Source organism: Petromyzon marinus, chromosome 75 (genome assembly GCF_048934315.1).
Source record: "Petromyzon marinus isolate PM22_M1 ecotype Great Lakes invasive population chromosome 75, UKy_Petmar_22M1.pri1.0, whole genome shotgun sequence".
In the NCBI taxonomy this organism is placed as follows: domain Eukaryota; kingdom Metazoa; phylum Chordata; class Hyperoartia; order Petromyzontiformes; family Petromyzontidae; genus Petromyzon; species Petromyzon marinus.
Window position 1 is genome coordinate 1,809,314 of NC_133741.1, and position 15,717 is coordinate 1,825,030.

Consider the following 15,717-nt stretch of genomic DNA (forward strand, 5'->3'; position numbering starts at 1 on the left):
CACAATCCCACACAACACGCACACCACACAACACCACGCAACACCACACAACACCACCCCACACACACCACACAACACGACACAACACACCAAATCACGCACACCACACAAGACCACACAACTGCACCACACACCCCACAACACCACACCACGCACACCACGAAACACAACAACACCACACAACACCACACAACAACACGTGCACCACACAACACCAAACGCACCACACAACCCCACACTAAGAAACATCAAACCACACACCACGCACACCTCAAAACACCACACACCCCACAACTCCACGCACACCACACAACACCACACCACACAACAACACCCCACACAACACCACGCACATCACACAACACCACGCACACCACACAACACCACCCCACACACACCACACAACACGACACAACACCACAACACACCAAATCACGCACACCACACAAGACCACACAACTGCACATACACCACACCACACAACACGACACAACACCACAACACACCATATCACGCACACCACACAAGACCACACAACTGCACACACACCACACAACACCACACCACACACCCCACACCCCACAACACAACAACACGCACACCACACAACACACAACACCACCCCACACAACAACACCCCACACAACACCACGCGCACCACACAATCCCACACAACACGCACACCACACAACACCACGCAACACCACACAACACCACCCCACACACACCACACAACACGACACAACACACCAAATCACGCACACCACACAAGACCACACAACTGCACCACACACCCCACAACACCACACCACGCACACCACGAAACACAACAACACCACACAACACCACACAACAACACGTGCACCACACAACACCAAACGCACCACACAACCCCACACTAAGAAACATCAAACCACACACCACGCACACCTCAAAACACCACACACCACACAACTCCACGCACACCACACAACACCACACAACAAGCACACGACACAACACCACTCAACAACACACAACAACACGCTCACCACACAAAAACACACCACAACACGCACACAACGCAACACCACACAATACCACTGAACAACACACAACAACACACACAGGACACAACCCCACAAAACACACCACAACACACACAACCACGAAACACCAACGCGCAAACCACGAAACACCCTACAACTCCACGCACACCACACAACACCACAACCTTGCACACCGAACAACACGACACCGCACGCCACAACACACCACACAACACCACGCACACAACGCAACACCAAACAACACGCACACCAAACAACACGCACACCACAACAACACGCACACCCCACAACACTACACCAAACAACAACAAGCACATACCCAGACAACACACACACCACAGAACATGCACACTACGCACACCACACGCACACCATGCACACTACACAACACCACACGCACACCACACAACACCACGCACATCACATGCACACCACACGCACACCACATGCACACAACACCACACGCACACCACGCACACACCACGCGCACACCACATGCACACCACTCGCACACCACGCACACCACATGCACACCACACGCACACCATGCACACCACGCACACCACATGCATACCACACGCACACCACGCACACCACATGCACATCGTATGCACACCACAAGCACACCACACGCACACCACATGCACACCACAAGCACACCACGCACACCACTCACACCACATGCACATCACACGCATACCACATGCACACCACACAATACCACGCGTCCGCTGGAACGGCGACGAACCCGCAGTCTCGCATTTGATGACTGCGCAATGTGGCGGTCTGCCCAAACCTCGTCTCGGACCAATAATTGGTCAATGACCGCAGGCTGTGGTTTTAAAGGTGGAGGCCCCTTCCACAGCAATATTTATATATTTACACACATTATATTCATTGTATATTTATAATATTGATATAATAGAGGTATATATATATTGCTCGCATTCTTGAGACCTATGGCGTATCTCGCAGGAGCTTCTTCGCGCGAAAGAGACGATACGATTGAGTGGTGAGTGCATAAATGGATACTCTTTGGTTCTTTTGGTTAAGTCACGTAGGTATACATAAAATAAAATTGTATTTTAATCATTTTATACCTACGTGACTTTCATAAATTTTATTTTATACCTACGTGACTTTACCAAAAGAACCAAAGAGTATGGATTCCTGCAGTCACGAAAACTTCAAATCTAGATTGTATATATGGAGTCTGCGTGTCTCTCTTCACGTGGTCGCGTGGATTTTTCTCCGAGTCCTCCGGTTTTTTTCCTCCACATGTATTGATTATCAACATCGCCACGCGTTTCGGGTATTTCCACGTGATAAGCCCACTTCGTTGGGCCATCATGTGATCATTTGTGATAGCCAGGCTGCTTCTGAAAAATGTCTATACCGTGGGGCTTACCTGGTAAATTAAAATAAAAAGTGTAATAGTTGATAGACTAATGACAAAAGCATCTATGTATAATCTGCAAGGTTGAATTAACAGATGTCTAACTTAAAGATCAATGTGATACCTTAAATATTTCGTCCTGGAAATCTGCAAAGTAATGTTTTTCACAAACATTAGTTATAATGTTATAGACACCATCAAGTAGCATATGTATAATATGACTCAATTATCCATTGACTCTTATTGTTGTCTGTGTGGTCTGGGACTGTTGTTTTCTTGGTGTAGTCTGGGACTGTTCTTGTTGTCTTGGTTTGGTCTGGGACTGTTACTATTGTCGTGTTCTTCTTCTTTGGTTCTTTCGGTAAAGTCACGTAGAATGAGAATAAAATAATAAATTGATAAAATAAAATAACACAATAATATTCTCACGACGTTTCGGCCACAACACAAGCGGCCTTCATCAGGTGAAGGGACGAGACTGTCTGGTAGGACAGCGCTGGAGTGAAAGAGCCACGTTCAGATCACGACCTTTAAGCCTCAACTTTGTGATCTGAACGTGGCTCTTTCACTCCAGCGCTGTCCTACCAGACAGTCTCGTCCCTTCACCTGATGAAGGCCGCTTGTGTTGTGGCCGAAACGTCGTGAGAATATTATTGTGTTATTTTATTTTATCAATTTATTATTTTATTCTCATTCTTCGTGACTTTACCGAAAGAACCAAAGAAGATGAATCATTGCAGTCACGAAAGCTTTAAATCGAAATTTATTGTCATGTTGTGGTTTCGGACTGTTTTTGTTATTGTCTTGATGTAGTCTGGGACTATTGTTGCCTTGTTGTAGTCTGGGACTGTTATTATTGTCGTGGTGTGGTCTCGGACTGTATTTGTTATTGTCTTGGTGTAGTCTGGGACTGTTGTTGTCTTGGTGTGGTCTGAGACTGTTGTTGTTTTGCTGCCTTGCCCCAAGCTTCCATTTGGTGTTGACAAATTGGCAGTAATGTTTGTACTTCTATACTTTATTTAGATGCATTTGTAGTGACTGTACTTGTCACTGTGTGGTGCCGGGACTTACGAAGTCACGGCTGGTAATGTTATCATTGCGGGTAGTCTGGGTTGCGGGCTGCAGCACCAACTCTAGTGGTGGTTGGGTGATCCCTGGTTACCGCGAAGGCACCGCGAGCAGCGTGCGGTGCCGGCTCCCAGTGAGGGAGCGAGAGCGAGCGTCAGCCAGCCAGGGTTACCCTGAAGCATGATATTCTGGCTGACCTGTTGTCACGTGACTAGACGATACTGGAGGGGGGCTACCGGTGGACGGGGGCCGAGGGGCGGTCACGTTGTCCCGGAGAGCTTTCGGGAACCTTCGAGAGGGAGCTCGAGAAGCCTGGAAGGTGGGCGGGGCTAAGGGCGGAGTCAGCCCATTAAGTGTCAGTCCTCTCATGTGTCTAGACAAGTGGTTATTACCCTTTACTGCAGCCTTGCACCACCTTTGCTTCTCAATCTTTAAAACAAAGTATAATGTAAAAAAATAGACAGGGTTTGATGAAACAAAGTACAGTACACAAAATCCGTGATTTGATCCCATCTGTAAAGGATGTGATTCCTGACATGCAATTTCCTGGTGTCTACAAACTAAGTTGTGGCTGCGGCAGCAGTTACATTGAGGAAATGAAACGACACGTCTCGGACCATGTTCGCGAACACGAGGCAGATCTGAAGCACAGTAGGACCAATACATCTGTTTTAACACTGTGGGAACATACGAAATAGATATTTCCAAGGCAAAGGTACTCTGCAAACCCACTGGCTATCATCAGAGATTTGTTCATGAAGCCATCCAGATAAGAAACACAGACACAACTTCAACTGAGAATATGGGTACAAATTGAGCAATCATTGGAAGGACGTGATTAACCAGGTGATGTTTCCATCCTTCCTGCGATTTTAGCTGACTCTCTGAGTTGCATTATTAGGTTGGATGTCTTTGTATTGACGGGCTGGATGTCCTTCTCTCTCAGTCACCGATGCTACGACATACTAGGCAAGTCACCGATGCTGCGGTACACTAAGCTCGTGCATTGATATGCTAATCTTTCACAATACAATAGCCACTTCCATAGCCTCAGGCAGACCATCTCTAGCCCTGCCCTCTTACCCTGAGGCTGCACCCATCTCAAGACTACGTAAGATCTTGTTTCAGTTGCTTTCTCTCTCTTACCTAAAGACGGTCGCTTGTGTTGCGATCGGAACATCGTGACCTATTAACAATTTTCTATCTACGTGACTTTACCGAAAGAACCAAAGAGTATGGATTCCTGCAGTCATGAAAGCTTCAAATCAAGATTGAAACAAAGTAAGTTGCACTTACGTGCACCGTGCTTCATTTGTGTTTTCGATTAATTAATATCTACCAAAAATCTGGCCATGTATCGCGTATCCCCATGTTAAGAAGCTGCACTGCCTCTACAAAATCGGTGATACTACCGAATTTAAATCTTACTACTACTACTGCAGCACTCTCGTTATTCACGATGAGGGATATGTTCCCGAGATACTCGTGAATAGCAAATTTCGTGAATATTGATGTTGGCCTACGAATTCTTATCTTTTATAAAAATACATAACTAAGCTATGAAATATATTAAAATTATGACAAAAAATAAAAATTGGTTATAATAAACATAAATGATATAAATTATAAAGTATTAAATATTACTTGATAAATGAACTTGCCTAAAATTATGCTAGGCAACACTTTATCTCTCATCACTTTATCTCTCATCAATTATTTTTCATCACTTTATCTCTCATCACTTTCTCTCTTTCTCGATGCAGTCGCGTGGAGTTCCAGATGCAATTCACAAATAGCCAATATTGCGGGTAGCAAGTTCGTGAATAACGAGGGTATACTGTGGACACACAATTATTATGTACCAATGGAATACACAAACAAGACACCATTTGGTGTGTTAATAGGACAATTTAAGACGATGTTCCTGTGCTTGTTGCAAATGAAGGGAATATCACGGTATGCACGCACATATTCTAGGAACGATGCCTTACTTGAATTTACTCCGGCCCATCCTGAACTCAGCGTCTGATGGTGCTAAAAGGGGCAAATACGGCCACGTGACACCGAGCGTTGGTGAGATGGCCGGCACTGGCTGCCAAATAAACAAAGGGTTGATTTAATGCTGTGCACATAGGTACAGAAGAACCCCTCTTAACGACCACTACCTGTTATAGACTAATCGCTTAAAGACGGGCCTCCATAGAACCCAATGTGTAGTGTATAGTGTGGTGTATAGTAGTGTAGTGTAAAGTAGTCTAGTATATAATGTAGTGTCTAGTAGTGTGGTTTATAGTAGTGTAGTGTATAGTAGTGTAGTGTATAATGTAGTGTATAGAAGTGTACAAAAGAAACCTTCTTAACAACCACCCCCTGTTAATGACTTATCGCTTAACGATGGGCCTCCATAGAGCCCAATTTGTAGTGTATAGTGTAGTGTATAGTCGTGTAGTGTATAGTAGTACAGAGTAGAACCCCTCTTAGTGAGCACCCCTGTTGACGACTAATCGCTTAACGACAGGCCTCCATAGAGCCTAATATGTAGTGTATCGTGAAAAGTGTAGAGTAGTGTAGTGTATAGTGTATTGAAGTGTATAGTGTGTAGTAGTGTATTGTGTACAGTAGTGTAGTATACAGTAGTATAGTATATAGTAGTGTAGTGTACAGTAGTGTATTATATAATGTAGTGTACGTTAGTGTAGTTTTAAGCAGTGTAGTATATAATGTAGTGTACAATAGTGCCGGCCCGAGAGAGGCACGGCGTGCAGTGTAACGACATCACAGATACCACTATGGTGTGGGTGTAGTACCGGCCCTAGAGGGGCTCGGTGAGCGCTGATTGACAGCGCTGGATGGCACCACGCTTGGCGTGCAGTGCCAGCCCTACAGGACAGGGTGTGGGAGTGCCGGCTGTACGAATGAGGTTACTAAAGGCCATGGCACTTTTGTTGACCCGAGAGGACGCGTGACCAATTAAGTCTACATAGGGGCCTCAAGTGGGGGCTAGGGGTGGTCACGTGGTCAGGGTCCAAATTCTGCTCGAGGATTCTGGAAGGTGGTCGTGGCCAAGGGTGGAGCCAGCCACGACGCAGAGAATATAAGCCGGGTCCCCCAGAGGGACCGGCGTTGTTGTTCATCCTGAAGAAACCTTCGTCTACGTTCTCCGATCAACGAGTCTCCAACACTTAGACCTGGACCCGAGCTGTGGTCCCGGTCCATAGTAGCAGTTACGTTGTAATTAGTGTAGTTGGCCTGGTGGTCACCACCATAGGTTGTTATTCTGTTACGGGGATGTTAGCCCATGTGTTGGAGTTAAATAAATGTGTTGCCTCCAAGTATACGTCTGCGACTCAGTTGAACTCACTACAGTAGTGTAGTTATAATGTAGTGTATAGTAGTGTAGTTCCTCCATACAGCCAAATATGTTCACTTACTAACCACTCCCCTGTTAACTACGGGCTTTTATAGGTAGAGTAAATATTTATTAATGGATTTATTAATCGAGTTTCTTGTAATATCACGCGTTTATAATATTGGTCGTATCTCTGTGTATTAATATCCATCGTGTAAATATGATATAGTACGTTTTTGTGGGGGTTAAAATGGGATTTAAATTTCGATGCTGTCGGAACGAATTAAGCCCTTTAATGTGTATCTCCTATACTCGCCTAATGATCAAATCACTTAACAATTGGTTTCGTTAAACCAATTACCGTCTTTACCCACCTACTCACCCAGGCACCTACTCGCCCACCCACTCACCTATTCACCCATCCACTCACCCAGCTGCTCACCCAATGACTCACCCACCCAACCACTCACTCACCCACCCACTCACATACACACCCACTCACCTACTCATCCACTCACCCACCTACTCACCCACTCAGTGGTCTATCGGCTTGGTACTCACCTACCCACTCACCTACTCACCCAACCACCCATTCATCCACCCTCCCATGCACTCACACACCTACGAACTCGCGCACCTACCAACTCGCCCATCCACTCGCCTATTCACCCACTCACCCATCCACCCACCCAACCACTCACCCACCACCCACCCACTCACCCACTGACCCACCCACAAACCAACCCACTCACCCACCCACTCACTCACCGACTTACCCACCCAACAACGCAGTGGTCCCTAGGCCTGGTACTCACCGACCCACCCACCTACCCACCCACTCACCCACCCACCCACTCACCTACCCACTCACCCACCAACTCAGCGGTCCATCGGCTTGGTACTCACCGACCCACTCACCTACTCACCCACCCATTCAACCATTACCCACCCACTCACCCACCCAGGCAGTGGTCCATTGGCCTGAAAATCACTTCTGCTGCATGATGTTCGAGACTTATTTGCAGATATTTAACCGGTTCAGTAGAAAATGCAAGCCAGAACTGTTTAATGGAGCTGATGACGTATGAACATCGCACGTTTTACAAACACGTACTTCTTGATATAATTAATAACTGGAGACTGTCGTTTTGTGTCTAACACATTTGACACAGGTAAACCGCAGAGGTGGACGAGGAGATGGCGGCTCTGCTTTTCTTGGTCACGTCTCTGGCCCTGAGCGTTATGCTCACCCGAGCGAAAGTGGTGAACGATTTTCAGCGCGGCGCGTGCGAGGACTTCTTCTACAAGAAGCTTCAACCGCGAGTGACCAACTGCCGATGGTGCAACAAAATCTGCCAGACATACAATGGCAGGACTCGCTTCGCCACCCTGTACAACCCCAACAGCCGTATCCCTGTCTATTCTGCGTACAAATACGAGCACAGTTCGAGGTCGTTGTGTGAAGGGGAGCCCAATAAACGAAGAGTTTGGTTTGTTGAACCACAGGTAATGATTAGCATTCCAATGACCACACCATTGTTGCATATCAATGTGTTTTGCACACTGTACTATGCATTGCAATTGAGCCTATGGCACATCAAATCAGAATGCGTTCTCAGAAACACATACCTGTCAACCCATGTGGTTTACCCCGTATTCTTGTACAGGGAAATTGACTGCATTTCTATATGGGTAAAAATATGTCTCTTTGTTTGTGTTTCTCTCTTGTGATGGGACTTTGTAGAATGAACGTTGAACTTTATAAGGGCACAGGATTACCAATAAGGTCTGAATGGGTCTGTAACAAGGTAGGCACTGACAAGGGGTTCGCCGGTATGGCTACTGCAACTGTTAAAACTAAACAATTTACGATTTTACCAGTGAAGGCCCCAGTGAGCTATGTACTGTAGCTATTTTTCAGAAGGAACCTGGCTATTACAAACGATAGCTCAACGAAGTGGTTTGTCATGTAGTAATATACAGCAGCAAAATTATCTAAATACTCTAAGTGGATGTTTATAAATGTGGAGGGAAAAAAAGAAACGGAGGACCTGGAGAAAGAAAACATACACGACCACGGGGAGAGAGACACACAAGGTGTCTAGGTCGGAATTGAACCCACGATCTCCTGCATTCCAAGCGAGGTAGTTAACATCGCCACCATAGCACCCTATGGTTTAGATCTTAGGGTTACGGTAGTTTAATCAGGGTAGTTTATCTAATTATATTTTTTATTAAATAGCATAAGCAAAATATTAATTAGTTTAACATGTAGACTTTCGCGACCAAATATTATCCATAACGTTTTTTTTTGTGTTAGGTTGCGCAAAATATAAAGGTATCATTAAACACGCCACCACCCTAGAGCCTGTTCCCCATTCTTATGAAATGCGGATTTACGCTTAAGGTATCTTTTTTATCATCAACGTTATTGGATTTAATTTAACGAGCACCACTAAAATGACGAAGATTCACGCTGGGAACGTTTTTTTCCCAATGTAGCCAAAACTAAATCGTTTGTTCTTAAGTCTTAATAACACTTCATTTTTCCAGGTCACCAATCGCAGTTTCAACAACAACATGGCGCCCGAAATAAGCGTCATGGGTGTGGCCTACACGCAGGCGGTGAACGAAGATTATGCGGTGACAAGCTACGACCGAGGCCACCTCAACCCCAGTTCTTATCACTGCGACGAGGAAAGAACGGCCACTTTCACCTTGACGAATGCCGTCCCGCTGGATCGGTCCTTCAACGGATTGAAATGGAGAAAATACCAAAATGAAACCCAATACATCGTGAAGGAAAAGTGCCCATCGCCTTCTGTAGCTTACTTCATCACTGGTGCCATTCCCTCAAAGTTCAAAATTCCCATCGATCCCGACGACGCACTGGAAAATGAAACCAGAGCGTATGACAGAGTCACCATTCCAGATTACGTGTGGTCAGCAGTGTGCTGTGACCACGTACACAGGAACGAAGGATTTAGTTTTGGCTACATTGGGAAAAACATTCCCGCCGTGGAAATTCGGCCAATGACAATTGAGCATCTCGAAAGAGAGTTGGCGAGGTTATACTCGTACGGCAGACTGAGTCTCTTCAATGACGCATGCAATGGGAGAAATAGCATTGCGGCCAATGTCATCGTCGCTTTGATCACGGCGAACATCGTGAGGTACACAGCGTCCTTTGCAGAGTTTCCACAGTCGATTTCGCCATCTGAACAGAAACTCCTGAACAGCAGCCTTGGCAACATCTACTCCGGCGGGACAAGCAGCACCAGGACCAACGTGGACAGCATCAGGATAAGGTTGAAGTTCGACAGCAACAAAGACTGGTTCGACCACGTGCGGGTGCTGCGTAAAGAGAGCGGTCTGGCCTGCGTTCACACTGATTCATTGCCGGAGTCCGGTGAGCTAGCATTACAGACGGCAGCGACTTCCTGTATACTGGAGGAGCAGAGGCACAATCAGAACGCAGTCACTGCCCACGGGATCCCGTGCAGACCCGACTTCGCGTGCGGCACCCACGATCACAAGGCATCGTGGTGTTATACCAGCTACTCGAAGCACTGGGACCACTGCTGCACTTCGGAGTGCACCTATCAAGCGTCACACAATGGGTACGTGTGCATGTCGGCCATCAAGTGGGTCTCGTGCTCGCCGGCATACTCCATGATGACCGTGAGTGGGAGACGGTGCCGATTTGATTTCCCGTGTGGCTCCCACTCCAAGCAGTACTTCTGGTGCTACACGGACATGAACAATAACTGGGAATATTGCTGTGCACCAGATACGTATTGCCACAAGAATGGTAAGTCGTTCGACGGGTGCTACGTCGACGTGATAGGGAAGAAACTTCTAGAGTGTCGCAACTCTCTGGCACCGAGTAATGGGCTGGAATAGTAGCCTCTACAAGCTGCCAAATTACTCACCACAACGTTATTATATTACTCGAGATTCATAAAGCAATTTTCATTCCTCCACACAGCAGAGGCCCATATCTAAATACAATACGTAGTTACGTTATGACATGACCATACCTGTCAACCCCTTATCAGTGCCAATCTTATTGCAGATCAATTCAGACCTTATTGGTCACCCTGTGCCATTATACGTCTCAATGTTCATCCTACAAAATCCCATCACAGGGGAGAAACACAAACAAAGAGACACATTTTTTTTGCCCGTATTGAAATGGCTGTATGCCGTATGGACCTGAAAACTCAATTTCCCTGTAGAAGTATACGTACGTGCCAAAAATATCATAGAAGTATGGGTTGACAGGATGCAAAGGGACGACACTCAGGGTGGTCCCAATCACGTTGGGGCGGCTCCATTGAATACTTTCGATTCAAATTGCATGCCAAATCGGGGGAACTATTCATAGACAAAAATGAGAGGTGCGTCATAGATTTTTTTTTAATAACAACGGGTGAGACAAACAATGAGCAGATCTACCGACAACAGCATTGTAAGTGAGAATACGCCATCGAAAAACGAGAGCTGCGACAGTCTTGTCAGTAAAAGTCCTGTCCCAACTCTCGAAGTGACTTGGTTCACCGTCGCCAAAAATATCCTTGCTTACGGATAGTCTTTTAGGGTTCCGAAAATGGTAGTCTGAAGGGAGCAAGATCCAGGCCGTACTGGCGGATCGTGGGTGCCAGTGGTGAGATGTTAACTACCTCGCCTGTTATGCAGGAGGTCGTGGGTTTGATCCCGACCTTGGCACCTGCTATATATTTGGTGTTTGCATTTTCTCCCCGTGGTCGTGTGGATTTTTCCTCCGAGTCCCTCCGTTTTCTTTCCTCTCCACATTTAGAATCAACATCACGCGTTTAGGGTATTTGGATACTGCTATGAATTTCCACATGATAAGCCACTTCGCCAAGCTATGATTTTTGATAAGCAGGTCGCTTCTGAAAAAGGAGCTACATAGCTCAGTGGGGCCTTACCTGGTAAAATAAATAAAAAAATATCAGCGAGTGTTACAACGTCGACCGTGACAGCCGTGACACGACACGGGTTTGAAGGAGAGTAAACCCACGGAATTCACTATTTGAGAGTACGACGTCACAGGCCATGTGCTGTAGTGGCTAATCGGCACGTTTTGTTCACTTGACAAACTTGACTAATTGGCCGTGTCGGGTGGTGGTGGGTTAACGACATTTCTATTTACGAGATCCAACCCTATATACTTTTGTTATGGATAACCATCGGGTCTCATCCATTGTCTGTTAAAGCACCACACTGAAAAGTCTCCACACTTTATGAGACCTCTTTTGCCAGTAACAACATATAGTAATAGGTTTTTACCCATTTATCTGGCACAAAAACTGACACCTTTATACAAGGGATCATGTTTGCGATAACCACAACACAAGTAGTCAAAATGCAAACAAAGACAACTCTGATAATATGCACTGTCCTTGAATTTGATTGGTCCACACCCGAGACGGCTTTTCTTAGAACCCAGTCTCCAATGGTGTTGGACGAGAAGACGCCAAAAGGCATACAACTCAAAAACAGCGCACAATCAGAGGATTGAGAGCTCGGGGTAAGCACTTACATTATACCTCCTTTTGCCAGTAACAAGATATTGTAATAGGTTTTTACCCTTTTATCTGGCACAAAAACTGACACCTTTATACAAGGCATCATGTTTGCGATAACCACAACACAAGTAGTCAAAATGCAAACAAAAAAGACAACTTTGATAATATCAAATTCAAAGAGGGGGTGGCGAGGAGCTGGAGCCAGGAGGGAGAAGAGGGCTACCGTGGTCGAGTCCTCTGCACTGCCGGCGACGTTCCCGCAACGTCCGCGGGGTGCAGCAGTGGAGTCCCGGCTGGGCCCGTAACGAGACAGGAAGCGCAGCGTTGCCACAAATGCAAGGCTTCCCTCTGTGCGCGGCTACACCGACATGGTTGAAGACTCCCGCCGCGGGCAGAGGAGCTCGACCTCTCATCCTGGCGGTCTGAACAAAGCCCCCAACATCCTGGGGCTTGCCGATGCATCGGCTGGCGCAAAGTGGCACGGCTCGACAGGCGAACCGCCGGCAGCCGGGCCACCAAGAGGAGGCCCGGTGGGCGCGGGGGGGGGGGGGGGGAAGGCAAGAGACGTGGTCGGGGAGCAGCGCCTCCAACACCACAAATAAGTGGTGGAGGATGGGAAGAAGGGGAAGAGAGGAGAAAGAGAGAGGGGTAGGTGGAGGTAGGGGATGGAAGAGGGAAAGTAGGGATCGAGCAGATGGCCGCTGCTGCCGCCGCCATCTCACCAAATCCTACACGATGTGCAAAACAATCTGCACCACAAGTGCACAAGCGTTGTGCTCGTAGCCAAGGCTGCTTCGGTGTAAAGTCATTTAAGAAACGCAAACAATTAAACTAATTAGCATCTCGAGTGCATATCGCCCGTCTCGTCACGTTGTGTTCATTCAAATGACTGTTAAGGTCTCCCTCTAAGAGTCTAAGTGGTTAAACTTAAGGTTGTTATTCTTGATTGTGCTGGGTAGATAATTCCTTGCTTGTTTGGCTACATGACAGCGCACCGAGTTCGTGAATACTGTTCATGGGATGCTTGCCACAGGAATGGATCTCGCCCGAGGGGGATGCATTTCTTTAGAACTGCTTTTGTGTCGAGTTTGTTGTCGTTCTGCCGCACTTCTAATTAGCGCGGTTGGTTGCGAACGGTTCGATAAAAGTTCAACATAAATACACAGAGACCCACAGACACCCAAACCCATAGAGACTCACACATACCCACAGACACCCATATAGACACTCATAGAGACCCACAGATTAGCACCGTTGGCGATGTGCAATGCGAAAGAAGTTCAACATACAAGCAAAGTTGATGTCGAATCTACCAGACTAACTTTAATCGCACGCAATCTGCATTCAACCACCACGCCACAGGTTCAAATAACTCACGAATTCAATCACTCACTGGGCTTTGGCGCATGGAATATAAAGAGTTCAGTTTTATTTGTATGTTTTAGTGATCTGCTAACTTTTCCTATAGTTTATACTCCTATCATGTTTTTGGATCGCATTTATTTTGTGTAACATTCTGACCCCGTGACCCCATTTGACAACATCTGTGAAAAAGCTTAGATTCCTCCAGTTTAAATACATTTTCTGTTCAACGTGGTTACATACACCGAGGAGATGGAAAGATGAAATCTATTAATGTATGTTGGCTGTATTGTTACATTTCACGATCGTGGGGGGTGACAGGGGCTTGGGTTAGGCAGTAAATTCCTGACAGTAGATGAAGATCAGAATCAGTTGGAGTTTCCAGAGTAAAGCCTCTTGAGCAAAGACGCTCTTTTTTCCCCCAAGGGCGACTCAGCTGGCAGACAAAGCATTCCGCAACATCTCACCACAGTGACTAGGAGATGTTTGTTTCCTTGCTTGGTATACAGGAGGTCGTGGGTTGGATCCAGACCCTGTCGCCTGCTCTATATTTGGAGTTCGCGTGTCTCTCCCCGTGGTCGCGTGGATTTTTCTCCGGGTCCTCCGGGTTTTCCCTTCACATTTATAAACATGCCTTTGGCCGCTATACATTTTCATACGATAAGCCACTTCGTCGAGCTATCATTTGTGATGGCCAGGTCGCATCTGAAATGAAAGAGCTACATAGCTCAGTGGGCCTTATCTGGTAAAATAAATAGTTTATAGTTTTAGCTGAATAGAAACACGGAATAGATATTATGTTGTAAAATTACATTCACACTGAAACTTTAAGTTATTTTAATACCAGTCGCTTTAAGTGAGGACAGAGATGGCAGAATGGAGATGCGAGGAGACCGAGGTGGTTCCAGATACTTTGGGGTGGGTACATTCAATGCTTCCACTCCAAATTGCGCGTGGAATCTGGGAACTGTTAATGGACACGCGTCGCAGATTTTTAGGATTGTCCAATGGTAATAACGGGTCAGACAAATAAAGAGCAGATCCATGGATAATAACCTTGGAAATGAAACTAGCCCTGCAGTGACAAGTCTGCACACGTCGAAGGACACTTACCCAGCGACGGCAAAGATACGTAGATTAATTATTAGGCTTATGTTCATGCTTGTTTGAAAGTGTTTTGTATTCGATTATCTTGTAAAAAAAAACTAGCATTTGATGATGTAATGATATCAGCCGAATTATTGCGTGCTTGTCTTAATAAAGTTTTGACCAACATTTGCAAAAAATGTGTTCACTGTAGTTAAGGTCGCGTTAGGGGATGTGGGCCACACGTCAGAGCGCACCCAGTTGGCTCCTCCGAGATCCTCGCCGAGATTCTCAAATCATCGAAAGGGTTCTGCTCTCAGCCCCGACGATTGTCACGGAAGGCTCGGGGTAGCTGGTATCACCCGATCCCTCTCTTCCCGCGAATCCTAACGATGGAGACAGGTCAGCTCAATGGACAATACAAAGAACAAAGTTCGGAGACGATGATGACCAGACACACTCCGCGCTGTGTTTGGTCCTCTGGGAGAAGTGGGCCACTCAACAACAGCTGAGCGCTGGGAGGTTTGTGGAACGGCGAAAACATTATTTGAAAAGTGTTTTGCAACAATGACCAGGCAACACTCACCCGCTCCATGTCGCAACACCGCAGCTGAGTTCCTCAGCACGGAGTCTGCCCAAACCTGAGGGGCCGTCCATAAATGACATCACGCGATTTTGGACGAATTTTTACCCCCCCCTCCCTTCGTCACACAGCGTCACAAAAAGTCAGACCCCCCTCAAATATGACGTCACAAAGCTCTGCCCCCCCAATTAAAAAAAAACATGCTCCAAATCGTTTTAAACTATTGTCATTGTAGTGCGTATTTAATGTGGCGCTGCACTCTGATGTTGTAG

At 46.4% G+C, this 15,717-nt stretch overlaps 1 protein-coding gene across 2 annotated transcripts; it reads left to right on the top strand.

The window, feature by feature from the left end:
* The first annotated feature begins 1,946 nt into the window (after positions 1-1,946).
* ENDOD1 (endonuclease domain containing 1) lies at positions 1,947-15,051 on the top strand. 2 transcript variants are annotated; one of them, XM_076056255.1, is made up of 3 exons: positions 1,947-2,061; positions 8,035-8,368; positions 9,416-15,051. In XM_076056255.1, the coding sequence occupies exons 2-3, from the start codon at positions 8,060-8,062 to the stop codon at positions 10,763-10,765; spliced, it is 1,659 nt and encodes a 552-aa protein (XP_075912370.1). In that variant the 5' UTR covers positions 1,947-2,061; positions 8,035-8,059; the 3' UTR covers positions 10,766-15,051. The 2 variants fall into 2 exon arrangements, with proteins under 2 accessions (XP_075912370.1, XP_075912371.1); XM_076056256.1 differs by lacking the exon at positions 1,947-2,061 and adding an exon at positions 2,089-4,794.
* The last annotated feature ends 666 nt before the right edge of the window (positions 15,052-15,717 follow it).